Source organism: Brassica rapa, chromosome A06 (assembly GCF_000309985.2).
Source record: "Brassica rapa cultivar Chiifu-401-42 chromosome A06, CAAS_Brap_v3.01, whole genome shotgun sequence".
In the NCBI taxonomy this organism is placed as follows: Eukaryota; Viridiplantae; Streptophyta; class Magnoliopsida; order Brassicales; family Brassicaceae; genus Brassica; species Brassica rapa.
In genome coordinates this window covers 16,669,903-16,683,441 of record NC_024800.2, presented here as the reverse complement: position 1 = coordinate 16,683,441, position 13,539 = coordinate 16,669,903, and the positions used below count along the sequence as shown (strand labels likewise).

Sequence of the window (13,539 nt, the reverse complement as noted above, 5' to 3'; positions counted from 1 at the left end):
TGAAACTGAACCCGTCTGATAAAGACCATCACCGAATAGGCTACGGCGCGCAGTTTCATCAGAAACACTATCCACTGGAAGGGTAGTTGTTGTTTCTGCAGCGGTCAACGCTGTGATGATTCTAGCGGTTGTCACGTTGTATCAGTTGATGCAGCGTTGAGTGGAGTCTGAGTGACATTGGTGGTGTCAATGGGGGTGTTGTTATCGTTCATCATTTTTCTGTTGAGAAAACATGAAAGCGGACCAGTACTCCATTCAACAAATAACATATTATTTTAAACAAAAGTAATAGTCTAAAATCGATTGTCATTTTTGGTGTTTTTAGAAGATCGCAAAAGCGTTTCAAAAAAACACCAAATCGTATCGATATAAGTCTGAACAATGTTTTGCAAATTTGCTTAAAAGCGTTCGAAGAACCGTTTTGTGTAGACTTTTAGATTGTTTCAAAAACTCGCTTAATAACTGTTCGTGGAAACGAATCATTTTTAATAACGTTTTAAGAATGTATCAAAAACGTTTCGCGATAATGCTACAAAGCAATCCGCAAATCGTTATGAAATAAATAAGATACGTTTTGCTGGAGTACTATAAAGCAAATCGCAAACACCGTTCTAGAACCGTTTACAAATCCTTGAATAAACCGTTTAATAAAACATTTTTTCAATCCGATAAACGCTTACGAACAGAAGCAATTCAGAGTTAAGATATTAAGGAAAGAAACGATTCTTCAACTCGAATAGCAACTGAGAAGAAAACCGTTTTCAGAAACGGACATGGAGTCGAGATACAATCTCTTTCCTTAACTCTTAATATTCGCTCCGTAGTGAGACAGAACTATACGAATATCGATTTCCAGGATAAAACCATGGGAGACTATTAATGCTTCACTCGTGAATGCCCTAACGAACTAATATCTATGTAACGCTCTCTTGACTTACGCTTTGGAGTTTTCCTGGTATTTTTGCTGTGAAAAACGTAATGAGAAATGAAGGAGGAGACAAGTTTTTAAAGAGGAGAAGATGAGCCACTTTCCGTAACTAATGCAACACGTGCGCACGTTGGGGGAAATCTACCGAGGATCTCGGAGGTGAGGCGGTACGAAACTTCCTCCGCAAGATCTTTTCTCGTTTAAACTTATCGTAAAGAAGAGAGACAATGTGTTGTTTTTAAACGAACTATGTTTTGTTCAAAATAAAATGCATGCTGTTTTTTGGGAATTAAATGGCAAAAAGTTGAGCTTAACTTGGTCCAAAAATAATCTTATTCGGCCGGAGGCTAACCACCAAGACCCAAGCCCAAGCCCACGCCCACGCCAAACCGCCCGGACGGCGGCGACGGCGCGCGTCAGAAACTCTCTCTTCCTCTGAGCCGTTTAATCCAAGACAAGGGTGGGAACATATATATATATATATATATATATATATTACTCCCCAAGCTTGTTTTCCCCGATGTGGGATGTTCCTCATTTCACACATAACATTATCATTCTCCTAGAAACGACCCCATTTGAAATTCATTAGGTGATTGAACATGATAAGTATTGAGTAATACTCCTCTTTAGAAGCTATGGAATCAGTAAAAGCTTATGCTTATCCTTCTCATATTAGTTAGCACTTTTATCATCTTAAGAGTTGGGAAGAAACTACTTTGTCTCAAGTGCTTTGGTTAGATTCTGTTTGATTTTGTTTTCCCTTTGAACCTACGTCTTGGATCTCCAATCATGATAGGTAGGGTTGCAATCAAACATCTTCATTCGTTATAAGCTTTAAACCTATTCTTTTTGATGATTTAGCAACAACATCTCGTGGCAAACCTTTAGTAAATGGATCCGCTAGGTTGTCAGTCGATTTATGTAGTCTATTGTGATTACACCAGTTGAGATAAGTTGTCTAATGGTTTTATGTCGTCTTCTGATGTGACGAGATTTACCATTGTAAAGTTTATTCCGAGCCCGAGCTTTAGCCGATTGACTATCAGCTTCTTCAGCTGCTTTGTCTAAGGCTATGAACTCAGATTCTATGGTGGATCTGGCTAACACTGTTTGTTGTGTAGATTTCTATGATATTGCTGCTCCTCCTAGTGTAAAAACATATCCACTTGTGGATGTTGAGTTTTTAGAATCTGATATCCAGTTAGCGTCAATGTATCCTTCTAAAATTGATGGTTCTATACCATAGCTGTTTCTTTGTTGTTCAAGATGCAATTATCAGGCTACAAACCAATCAGAATGACACAAACATTGTCTTTTAAATCCAAACTGCAGATTGAGAGATGAGGAAGAAAAAGTTACTGATATTTTGATGTAGGGATGGTTACCCCTCATTCGGAAAGATTGTAACTTGGCAACTATTAGTTGGAAGAAACCCTTCACAAAACCAGTTCGAGTACAAAAGCTAAGAATCACAAACCTAATTCATGAGAAGAGCACATCATATTGGAAAATAATCACACATAAATTTTACCATAAGAATTTTTCATTGGAGGAACTTTTGCGCAGATCTTAGTTTGACAAACTTTGTTTCCCTGACAAAGAACAATAGATTTTGGTTAAGAACGTGTTCAAAAAAGTTATGATGAAACAAATAGCCAAAAGAATTATTTTAATTCTCAATTCCTAATTGCAAAATATTGGTGGATAAGGAAAAAAAATAAAGAAGATCTGTGATCATTTTCGGAGGTCTCTTACGCTGACTGGTTTCAGTAATCTGAAAGGACGAAGATGATGTGCATGAAAGTTCTCTCATCTTCTATATATATAGTCCCCAAGAGAGCTTGATAAGAAATAAAAAGGCATTTAAGATGATGTAGTGAGTATGTTGATTGAAAACCATTAGTGTATACATTTCTTAAACACATCAAAGGGAGAGGAAGCGGAACAGTAAAATCTTGGCAGCGAAGATTGACGGCGTTCTCCGTCGTATCGGGCTGATCAGGACGCGAGAGAGTGGAGAGGTAGACGTAATGGAAGGATGGTTTAACGGAGTAAATGCGAGAAAGTGGGAGAAGTGGTATAGACACACAAAAACGGAAGCTGTGTTACAGAGGCGAGGCGTAGTTCGGAGGTGGTGAGATTTGAAGAAGCACAGCCAAGCTGGAGCGCTACCAGCGGGAAGGAAGCATACCCTAATGACTTTTAGGCCTCACAAAAAAATATGAGCCCATAGCATGAACCAATAATAAACCCAGTTCATTTATCAATAGATCCGAAAGCAGCTCGAGAAAGTTACAAATATGATGCCAAGTGTCAAAAAATACCCCTATTTCTTTGATGATGTGGAGGCCGGAGAAGGGATAAAAGATAACTTTATTGTTATAGACTAGGAGTTAACCCGCGTTACGTGCGGGGACAATTTTTATTTTCAAATGTTAACCATATAGTTATTTTTTTTTGAACATTGTATTCTGAACAACAACAAATTCTGAATTGTATGTTTGTGTGAATACATATTTCCTTAAGTCAATATAGTATATAAGAAAAAAAAATATTACATTAAATATATATATTTTTTTTGCTTTTAAGGAAATATGTATTCACACAAACATATAATTCAGAATTTGTTGTTGTTCAGAATACAAAGTTCAAAATAATAACTATACTAGATTTTGACCCGCGCTTAAAAGCGCGGGTTATTTTTCAGTTGATAAAAATATATGATATGAATTAGTGTTTTAGTCTTGTTATACATTATTATGTTACAAAATTTATTATGTCAAAAAAATTTATTATTATGTAATTATATTTTTAATCGTTTGATTACTTTTAAAAAAAAAATATTGATTGATCAGACTCAATGCGTCTATTATTTTAAAATAAATTATTTTCAATTAGATGAGAACAATACTTTTATATCAAGTTTGGACCCGTCGTCGAACCAGTAAACACGATGACTTGTACATAAGCTGGTTTAGATTTAATGAAAACTCGTTAATTTAAAGCATGCAAGCTTCGAAAAGACATGCAATCAAGTGTGACCCGGCATTTGGTTTACATGGTAGGAAAAAATAATCTTCAATAATATTTTAAGAGATGAATGAAACTTCTAATATATTAATGTAATAAAAAATAATTTAACGTAAATATATATAATTTTGTTTTAACAAATGATTTGCTAAAGTGTTTTTTATTAAATTTGATTTTGTAAATATTTAGAATTATATAATGTTAGATGACATGATATAATATGATGTATGATATATGCTTCCATTTTAATAATTGATATATAAATATTATATATCCATCTTTGAACATAATATATGATGTATATAACGTTATTGAATAACAACAATAACATTGGATGATAATAAGAAAAATAATTAGAGAAGTGTATCATACAAAATGAGAAATAATAATAAGATTTATTTAAATTATTTAAATTATTTATAGTTATTGTAGTTAATGGCAGGATAAAAAATAAAGAGTTTTATATAGATGTTATAAATTCTTTTATAAATATTTTCTTTTAATAATATAAATTTTCAATCGCATCTATAATATATTCTTATCAAAAATCATCATAACAATATATTTAGAATATATATATTTAGAATATATTGTTAAACTAAATTAGAGAAATATAAGGTAATTGATTATTGCATAGTTAGAGAAATATAAGGTAATTGACTATTGTATAGTTAGAGAAATATAAGGTGAGACCAAAAAAATAGTTAAGTCTAATGAAAGGGTCCAACAACTTTTCATATGTAGATTTTTTAAAACTTCTTCCCTTTTAATAGTATAGATGGATAATATTTGAAAAAAATAGCCAGGCGCGGGGGTTAACTCCTAGTGCAATATGAAATCAATCTTTGTCGCTTTTTGGCGGAAAAGAAAAACGCAGAGAAATAGAAAGAGAAAGAAGATGGCGAGCTTGGCTTCGGGTCCCGACGGAAGGAAACGGCGCGTGAGCTACTACTACGAGCCATACATCGGCGACGGTATGGAATCCCAACAGATCCGTACGACTCACAAGCTCATCCGCAGCTATTACCTCCCTCGCTACATGGATATCATCCGCCCTCGCGCTGCCCACCATTCAGATTTCACTAAATTCCACTCGCCGGAGTACATATCATTCCTCCGCTCAGTCACGCCGGAGTCGGCTAGGTTGAAAACCGCGACGGATCCTTCCTTCAAGCGCTTCAACTTAGACGCGTGGGACTCCCCTGTCTTCAGTGGCCTCTTCCCATATTGCCGTCTCTACGCCGGTGGTTCTATTTCCGCCGCCGAGAAACTGAACCGACACGAAGCTGATATCGCCATCAATTGGTCCGGCGGGATGCACCGTGCCAAGATAGATAAGGCTTGTGGCTTTGGCTACGTCAACGACGTTGTTCTTGGGATCCTCGAGTTGCTTAAGGTCTTCAAGGTAAACTACTTCTTTCATTAAGCGTTGCTTCTTGATTCTTGATTAGCTATACAGAACCTTCTACCTGAGTTAGTAACTTTGCCTGTGAATGCTAGTTTCTTGTATTTGTAGGAACCTTATTTTACTACCATAGGACAACTGATATTTGTAAAGAATAATAAGAACATAAACTAAAGTTTCAATACCAAAATATAAAAATAAAGAAGAATTGCAGAGTCGAGATAGATAATCTCTTTCCTTAAATCTTTAAACGCCCCGTAGTGTGACGGTTTTATGGCGCTCAGATTCCCAAGATACAACTGCAGCATTGTTTCTGTTTACCATCACCGAAAAACAGAATCTATCGAACCTATTTCTGTGATGTACTCTCAGACTCAAAATAAAAAAAAATACTAGCATAACTATTCTGAGTGGGAGAAATGTTTCTTGATTGTATGAATGTGTGTATTTTCTAAATGGCTCACAAGCCTTTATATAGAAATATAATGAGAAGCACAAGTTTCATTTTTCAACACAAAAATGAAACCTCCATAGTGCACTAATGGAGTTTTTAATTCTTGTCATTATTATGTGAATTTATTCCACATTTTGACCAAGAAATTAAAGAATAAAATTATTATTGTTTTGACCAATTCAAACAAAATAATATACTTTAAAATGGATTTCTTTTTTATATTTTATCAATATAAAAGATCAACATATATTTGGTTTATAAGATTAAGTCAATGAACATGAAGTCCAACTAACAAATCAAAAAACCCAAATCCAATTTCAAATATCCAATGTGTGTATTTGCTACTTTATATAAGTTTTTCAAATCACACACATTAGACTTCCATTTCTCATTCAAATAAAACTTATTTTTTGACATATGAATACATTATTCATAATGTTCAAAAAATAGTTCCAACAATCCCCCACATGAATAGAAATGACTCTAGACACTAGACGACTCGACAGACTTTCTAGACAAGACTCAACTTCCTAGACAAGACTCGACAAGACCTAACTAAGGACTTTTGAGAGTACAAACGAAAAATCCACTGCATGATGAGTTGGTAGCAATTTTTCAGCCTTGAACCAGTCATTGTTAATAGCTATCGGATTTACTCGGCCAGGAGGTGGCCATGATGTCTTGAACCTCCCGGGCTTTGGTGTAAACCTAGACAATAGCCATAACACAGCTTCATTCTCTCACAGAATTAGGTTCTCTATTGTGTTCATTTTGGCCGTGAACAGTCTTGGTTAATCATGAGTGAACTTGGAGAATATAGCCTTTCCTTCATTCTCCTAGAAACGGCCCCATTTCACACTCACAAGGTGATTTGCCATTAACTTTGTTTAGAGGAGTATCATGTACTACTCCATTCATATCTTAAAGCTATGGACACAAATCATTAAAAGCTAATGCTTATCCTGTATTCCTTACATGTAGCACTGTTTAATCATCATAGGAATTGGGTATAGACCGAAGTCTTACAGTGCTTTGGGCAGACTTAGTTTCACTTAGTTGTCTCCTTGAACCTATTTCTTGGGATCTCCAGTCAGTTAGGTAGAGTTACCGCGAAACCTCATCTTAATTCACAGGCGACCCATTCCTTTTGATGATATAACAATTTGATCTCATGACACACCTTTAATTAAAGGATCCTAGGTTGTCACCATAGTGAACATAATCTCTTGAGATTAGTCGAGATCAATTGTCTAATGATTTTTGTCATCTTTTATTCAAGATACAATTAACCATTATACACAAAACTCAGTGTATGACACTAGTTTGTTTTTTTTTTAATAAAAAAAAATATATTGTGATAACTATCACTAAGTTCATTTGGCCTTTTGCCAACAACTTTATATGGTAAGCAAAGCTTCCCCCACATTTCTTGAGATAACTCAAAAAAATGTACATTTACATTTAACATCTCTTAAGAGTTTAGAAGGATTGATCTACAACTCTTTTAGATTTAAATAAATAAAAAGCATTTTCGAAAATTATCACAATTTTCTCTAAAAATATATTTCATTTTTAGAAATTCACATTTTCATACAACTATTTTCATAGTTCTCTCAAGTTGATTTATAAATCTAATTTGTATGTTTTGGATCTTTTCCAAACACATATTTTGCTTTTTTTAACAAATATACACAAGATATTATTTGTGCCATCAAAACCATTATATGATTATTTTCAACCATATTGACTTTATAAACTACAATACACATGTTAGTTTCAGTCATATTGGTCTGAAAATTCTCATTGTTTTTGTATGGTCAATCTTTTTACAACTAGCGTTTAAGCATTGACAAAATATGAATGTTTTGATCATTATCAACAACATTATCTTTTCTAAATGAAAAATGATTCCTATGTGGCAGACCTCTCCCAAACTTAATTTGGGGCGTCGACTCACGAATCCATTTCCATTTATACAACATGATTCCTTAAGAATCAAAATGTTCTTTCTGACAACGGTTTCACCATATTTTTGAAACTTGAATCATTTTTTTTCCTCTTGATCAAACACTTAATAATCAAATTAAGTTGTTCCAAAAAATCTGAAACAGAAATAAAAAACGTTAGCATTCTTGATAACTAAAACAAATAATTATCTTTAGCCAAGTCAAAGCATTAACAGATTTTGAACAAATAAATTATTTGATCATGTAAACTGACGAATTTGATCACAACTAAATGCAAAACAAATACACAAAGTAAATGCATTAAAAGCTTAAAAAAAAAAAAAACCACAAGAACAAACGCTCCACAGTTGCTAATATATGCAAGATCAAACGCTTGAATTTTGATAAAAACCAGTCGTATAAGCATGATTAGATCATACAAGTCACACTTTTGTTTCAAAATAATTTTAAAAATCAAGCGAAAGTGCAACACGACGGTTTCAACACGTCAAAAGACAAATCAAATCAAATTGTTTTTTTTTTCTTTCAGAAAATCTGTAACTAATGATCAACGCTTGATGATAAAGAAGATTCACAGAAAAACAATAGCTAAGATTATTATAAGAAATCCCTGCGCATGATCGATCTGAAAAGATCATAACAATTGCTTTTTCATCACCATGAATTCTCGAATTCCTGTTTTTATGATAAACAAGATCCGATTCCAGCATCTTTAACCTGTTCTTACAAATAAAAAACTTTTAACAAATATCAGTATTGTTAGTGCAAAAGCATAAACAATATTTTTAAAGATTTAAGAATGTAGGAACCTTATTTTACTACCATAGGACAACTGATATTTGTAAAGAATAATAAGAACATAAACTAAAGTTTCAATACCAAAATATAAAAATAAAGAAGAATTGCAGAGTCGAGATAGATAATCTCTTTCCTTAAATCTTTAAACGCCCCGTAGTGTGACGGTTTTATGGCGCTCAGATTCCCAAGATACAACTGCAGCATTGTTTCTGTTTACCATCACCGAAAAACAGAATCTATCGAACCTATTTCTGTGATGTACTCTCAGACTCAAAATAAAAAAAAATACTAGCATAACTATTCTGAGTGGGAGAAATGTTTCTTGATTGTATGAATGTGTGTATTTTCTAAATGGCTCACAAGCCTTTATATAGAAATATAATGAGAAGCACAAGTTTCATTTTTCAACACAAAAATGAAACCTCCATAGTGCACTAATGGAGTTTTTAATTCTTGTCATTATTATGTGAATTTATTCCACATTTTGACCAAGAAATTAAAGAATAAAATTATTATTGTTTTGACCAATTCAAACAAAATAATATACTTTAAAATTGATTTCTTTTTTATATTTTATCAATATAAAAGATCAACATATATTTGGTTTATAAGATTAAGTCAATGAACATGAAGTCCAACTAACAAATCAAAAAACCCAAATCCAATTTCAAATATCCAATGTGTGTATTTGCTACTTTATATAAGTTTTTCAAATCACACACATTAGACTTCCATTTCTCATTCAAATAAAACTTATTTTTTGACATATGAATACATTATTCATAATGTTCAAAAAATAGTTCCAACAGTATTTGATTAAAAGCGTTGATTATTGATTCTTTAGCTAAAGAGAACCTTCTACCTGAGTTAGTAACTTTGCCTGTGTTGTATTTGATAAAGCGTTGATTCTTGATTCTTGAGCTAAAGAGAACCTTCTAGGAGAGTTAGTAACTTTGCCGGTGAATCGTTTCTTATATTTGATAAAGCGTTCATTCTTGATTCTTGAGCTATAGAGAACCTTCTACTTGTGTTGGTAACTTTGCCTCTGAATTTTGATTAAGCGTTGATAATTGAATCTTGGTTTGCGAGATGTTTCTGGGAATATAGAGATGCTTATACATGAGTTAGTAACTACACTTTTCAACATGACTTTGGTTTTGACAGCGAGTACTCTACATAGATATTGGCTACTACCATGGGGAAGCAGTACAAGAAGCATTCCACAAAACTGATAGAGTTATGACTGTTTCTTTCCACAAGTCTGGGGTCGACCAAAGAAGAGGAGACATAACAGACTACGGGGTAGGAAAGGGAGAATACTATTCTCTAAATGCACCACTGAAGAATGGTCTGGACGATGCAAGTTTCGCCACTTTATTTGTACCTATCATCCAAAAGGCTATGGAGGTTTATCAACCAGAAGCAATTGTTCTTCTGTGCGGCCCTGATTCATTATCTGGTGATGCGTTGGGTAAATTCAACTTGTCTGTCAAGGGTCATGGTGCTTGTCTCGGGTACATAAGATCATTTAATGTTCCTCTCCTGCTCTTGGGTGGTCAAGGTCACACTCTTGGAAATGTTGCACGTTGCTGGTGCTATGAGGTCTCTTTACTAACTTCAACTATGTGTGTTTTCCAATTATATTCGTGCAAGTCCTGTTCTTGAATGGTGCTTTCTTTCTGGTTCCCTTGGCGCAGACAGGTGTTGCGGTTGGAAAAGAACTCAACGACGATTGCCCTATGATTGCGGACGACGATTGTTTTGCCCCAAGTTATAAACTTCATATCGAGCCAAACCCCATGGAGAATTTAAACACAGACGGAGATATTGCAAAAATAAAGTAATCTTCTAATACCTCTTTACTTCAATGCCTAGGTCGTTCTAAAGATGTATCATGGTGCCAATCATTGTTTATGAAAATTGTTTCTGCCTTTAATTATAGGAAGACACTACTAAAGCAACTTTCGCAAGTGATACACGCACCTAGTGTGCAGTTTCAAGACACTCCACCAATCAGTCAAGTTACAGAAGCGGTAAGAATTATTTATGCACTGATGTTACATCTTTTCTTAGTTCCGGGTTAGTTCTTTTTACATATGAGGCCCTTTAGATTCTAATTTCATATCTGCAGGAGGAAGAGGACATGGAGACGAGATAAAATCAACGTATATTGACTGCTAGTGCTAGTTACGAATCAGACTCTGACAAGGACAAGTTTTTTCTCGGTTAAGGCCTTCATACTTCACCTCCTTGTGAATAGTTTTACCAACATGTACATATAGAACAATAGGGTGTATAAACATAGCACCATTGTTAGTACATATATCAACATTGTAAATAAGCGTGGTTACAATATTAGTGATATTAAATGAAGTTCAAACAACAGATTGTTGTCTGCTGTGCTGTCTCTAGAACACCATCAAATATCAGCTTTAGTTTATTCCTTGTTATTTCTGGTGAAAGCTGTACCTTCATTTCTTGGCCTGTAACATGTTAGGATCAGTATATGAGTTACTAGGATCGGTCCGCCCTACGGGCGGGATATACTTTACTTGTGATCTATGTTATTATTTTTTGTATGATTTTGTGGTTTATGTTTTAGGTTTGCATTTGCAAGAAATATACATATGTGCAATAATTATTTTTTTTTAGAAAAGTTTAAGTGAAGAAAAATTATATGTGATAAATATGTTTTGCTTGTTTATAATAGTTGTTTCTGTTATTAAAAAAAAAATAATAGTTGTTTTTATATAAGGAGATGTGACATTGATACGCTGTGAGGGGTTCAAATGGACTTCATGTGATTTCTTTTTACGAAACTTTATGTGATTGGGTTCAGAAGAATTGAGTTTTGGGTAACTTTTGTTATAAGAGTTATTATTTTTATGTTGAAATCATATTCTTACGACATGCTATTATAATTACGACATGCTATTAGAACGGAAATGGTGATTATTTGAGATTACATTTTTTATTAAAAGTAAAATGTTATATTGAGTACGAAGAGGGTAATAAAGCAAAGCTAATAAAAAAATGGAATATGGAAATTTTGAATTGATTTTGTTTTATTGGATTAGTTATATATTATGTTAGAACAATTATTTTCATGAAAATTTACTTATATATGATATTTAAATATTGAGAATCAAAGATGGTTGAGTAAATTACATAATCCCATGCATAGTTATGATTCTATAAATAAAACAATAACCCTTTTTTATTAAGAAAGTAAATACTTTATTTTATATACTCTTATTTATTTTTATCAAATTATTGTGCATTACAGTACCCTCGTTCAGACTTTACAGTTATTTACTTTAATCTTCACTATTACAATTGAATTACGTTAGTTTATTTTAATTTGAGTTCCTTTGTTTTTTTTACTTTTTCTATTTTAGGACAAAGTCTAGCTTAAAGTAAGAAAATAAAACTACAATTGTTTATTGTAATAGTGGTGTTTGTTGTTGCTATATATTTTTTTACTGTTTCCGAAATAATGCCAAAACAATACGAAACCAAAAATATGATTAACCAAAAGATGTTCATAGCCACAACATAAATACTAAAATTACCAGCAGTACCAATCATACTTCAACAAACGAAAACCATAGCTAATTAATTAAAAAGTTGCAACTTGCAAGACAACTACATTATTTAGTGAAGGGTAAAAAACTTAAGAAGCAGAAATGAAATTGAGAAAGTTTTGGCCAGCTTCACTGTCTCCATAGTTGGAGTGATCAGGACCCTTGTCAGCATCCGTTGTTTCCTCCTTCGTGTTGACCAGTGGATCAGTTTGCAGAGAATTTGGTTCACCAATTCATATGTAGAGAAACAAAATGGAAATTGACGAATCAAGTACCAAGAAGACCAAAATTCAAAACTATTCTCCTTCATTCTGTTATAAATATAACAAAATATGAAAATACATACATAGCAAGCTAAATAGTGCGATTCTGGAAAGCACTTTTGGCTGACTAACTCCAGATTTGATTCCACAAATGGAATTACTATCCAAAGACAAAATTGACTGAAAAAAATATTAACATAATAAACAATTGGCATGATGTGCAGAAACACTGACGAAGACGTAGCTTACCTTTTCCCTTTCTATGTTCCGTTCTTCGATGGATCCACCAATCGCACAACAACATCGTGTTCAAGCTTCATCAACACTTGGTATCTTAACCACTGCAGCAGCTCGAACAATGCTATCACTGCATCATTCTTCTCTTTTGGGGACCCGTGATCGAGAAGGTCCAGTTAAGCAAGTATCACACTGCCGTTTATGATCTTGTTTACACCGGCTACCGTAAGTGTAAAGAGTGTCATTGCTGCGTTTTCTCTTGCTTCCATGGTTCCCGCTCTAACTTGAACTATCGAAGTGACTGCACCAGAAAAAAATATCAGCTCTTCGTAATTTCATATATAGAGAGGATTCCCAACAGGGATTGCTCTTGCTTCAGCAATCAGGATACGATTGTCCGTGCTTCACTTTGACAAAGAACAGACTGCAGAAGCGGTGTTCCACTGACATGTATCTGCACCTGCTGTTGATGTATCCAGACAGTTGCTCAATCCTCTGTTTAGTGCATCACCGAGAGACAGAGCTTCTCTGAATTCGTTCTCAACATAACCAGCAAACTCTCTTGTCGGAGCCAAAACCAAACAAATAAGGTTCTTCCCAAGCTTTTCACACATCAAATCTACACAAAAACCATAAAAAGTGTGAATATTTGAGTCCTCAAATATGCAAATACAATCTTAGGATTGACAAACCCGTGTTTAGAGTAGATCTTTTTGATTCTGTCAATGACATGAATCTCAAAAGCAAGAGTCTTTCTAGTTCACGTCCTAGCACGGCCTTGTATTTTTGGCTCAAGCACAACTCTTTACACAAACAACAAACATCAATATTGAGTTAAAAGTCAGATAACTTTCAATCGACCCCATTCCA

The 13,539-nt window shown here is 33.9% G+C and overlaps 1 protein-coding gene and 2 long non-coding RNA genes across 9 annotated transcripts in view; 1 reads left to right on the top strand and 2 right to left on the bottom strand.

Moving 5' to 3' along the window:
* Positions 1–2,330: 2,330 nt before the first annotated feature.
* On the bottom strand, positions 2,331–4,227 carry LOC108868854. The gene is made up of 2 exons (XR_004448813.1): positions 2,687–4,227; positions 2,331–2,523 (listed from the first exon to the last, which is right to left on the bottom strand). It is a non-coding gene; the product is annotated as an uncharacterized LOC108868854 (long non-coding RNA).
* Positions 4,228–4,615: 388 nt separating this feature from the next.
* On the top strand, positions 4,616–12,921 carry LOC103873565 (histone deacetylase 7-like). 2 transcript variants are annotated; one of them, XM_009151971.3, is made up of 5 exons: positions 4,619–5,366; positions 9,750–10,187; positions 10,283–10,425; positions 10,528–10,618; positions 10,717–12,921. In XM_009151971.3, the coding sequence occupies exons 1-5, from the start codon at positions 4,794–4,796 to the stop codon at positions 10,741–10,743; spliced, it is 1,272 nt and encodes a 423-aa protein (XP_009150219.3). In that variant the 5' UTR covers positions 4,619–4,793; the 3' UTR covers positions 10,744–12,921. The 2 variants fall into 2 exon arrangements, with proteins under 2 accessions (XP_033129960.1, XP_009150219.3); XM_033274069.1 differs by having other exon boundaries at positions 4,616–5,366; positions 10,528–12,921.
* The window catches only part of LOC103873566, a 19,517-nt gene continuing 18,436 nt past the window's right edge, over positions 12,459–13,539 (bottom strand). For all 6 annotated transcript variants that reach the window (XR_004448794.1, XR_004448793.1, XR_004448795.1 and 3 more), the window contains one exon: positions 12,459–13,472. This is a non-coding gene — a long non-coding RNA (uncharacterized LOC103873566). The remainder of the gene's footprint in view (positions 13,473–13,539) is intronic.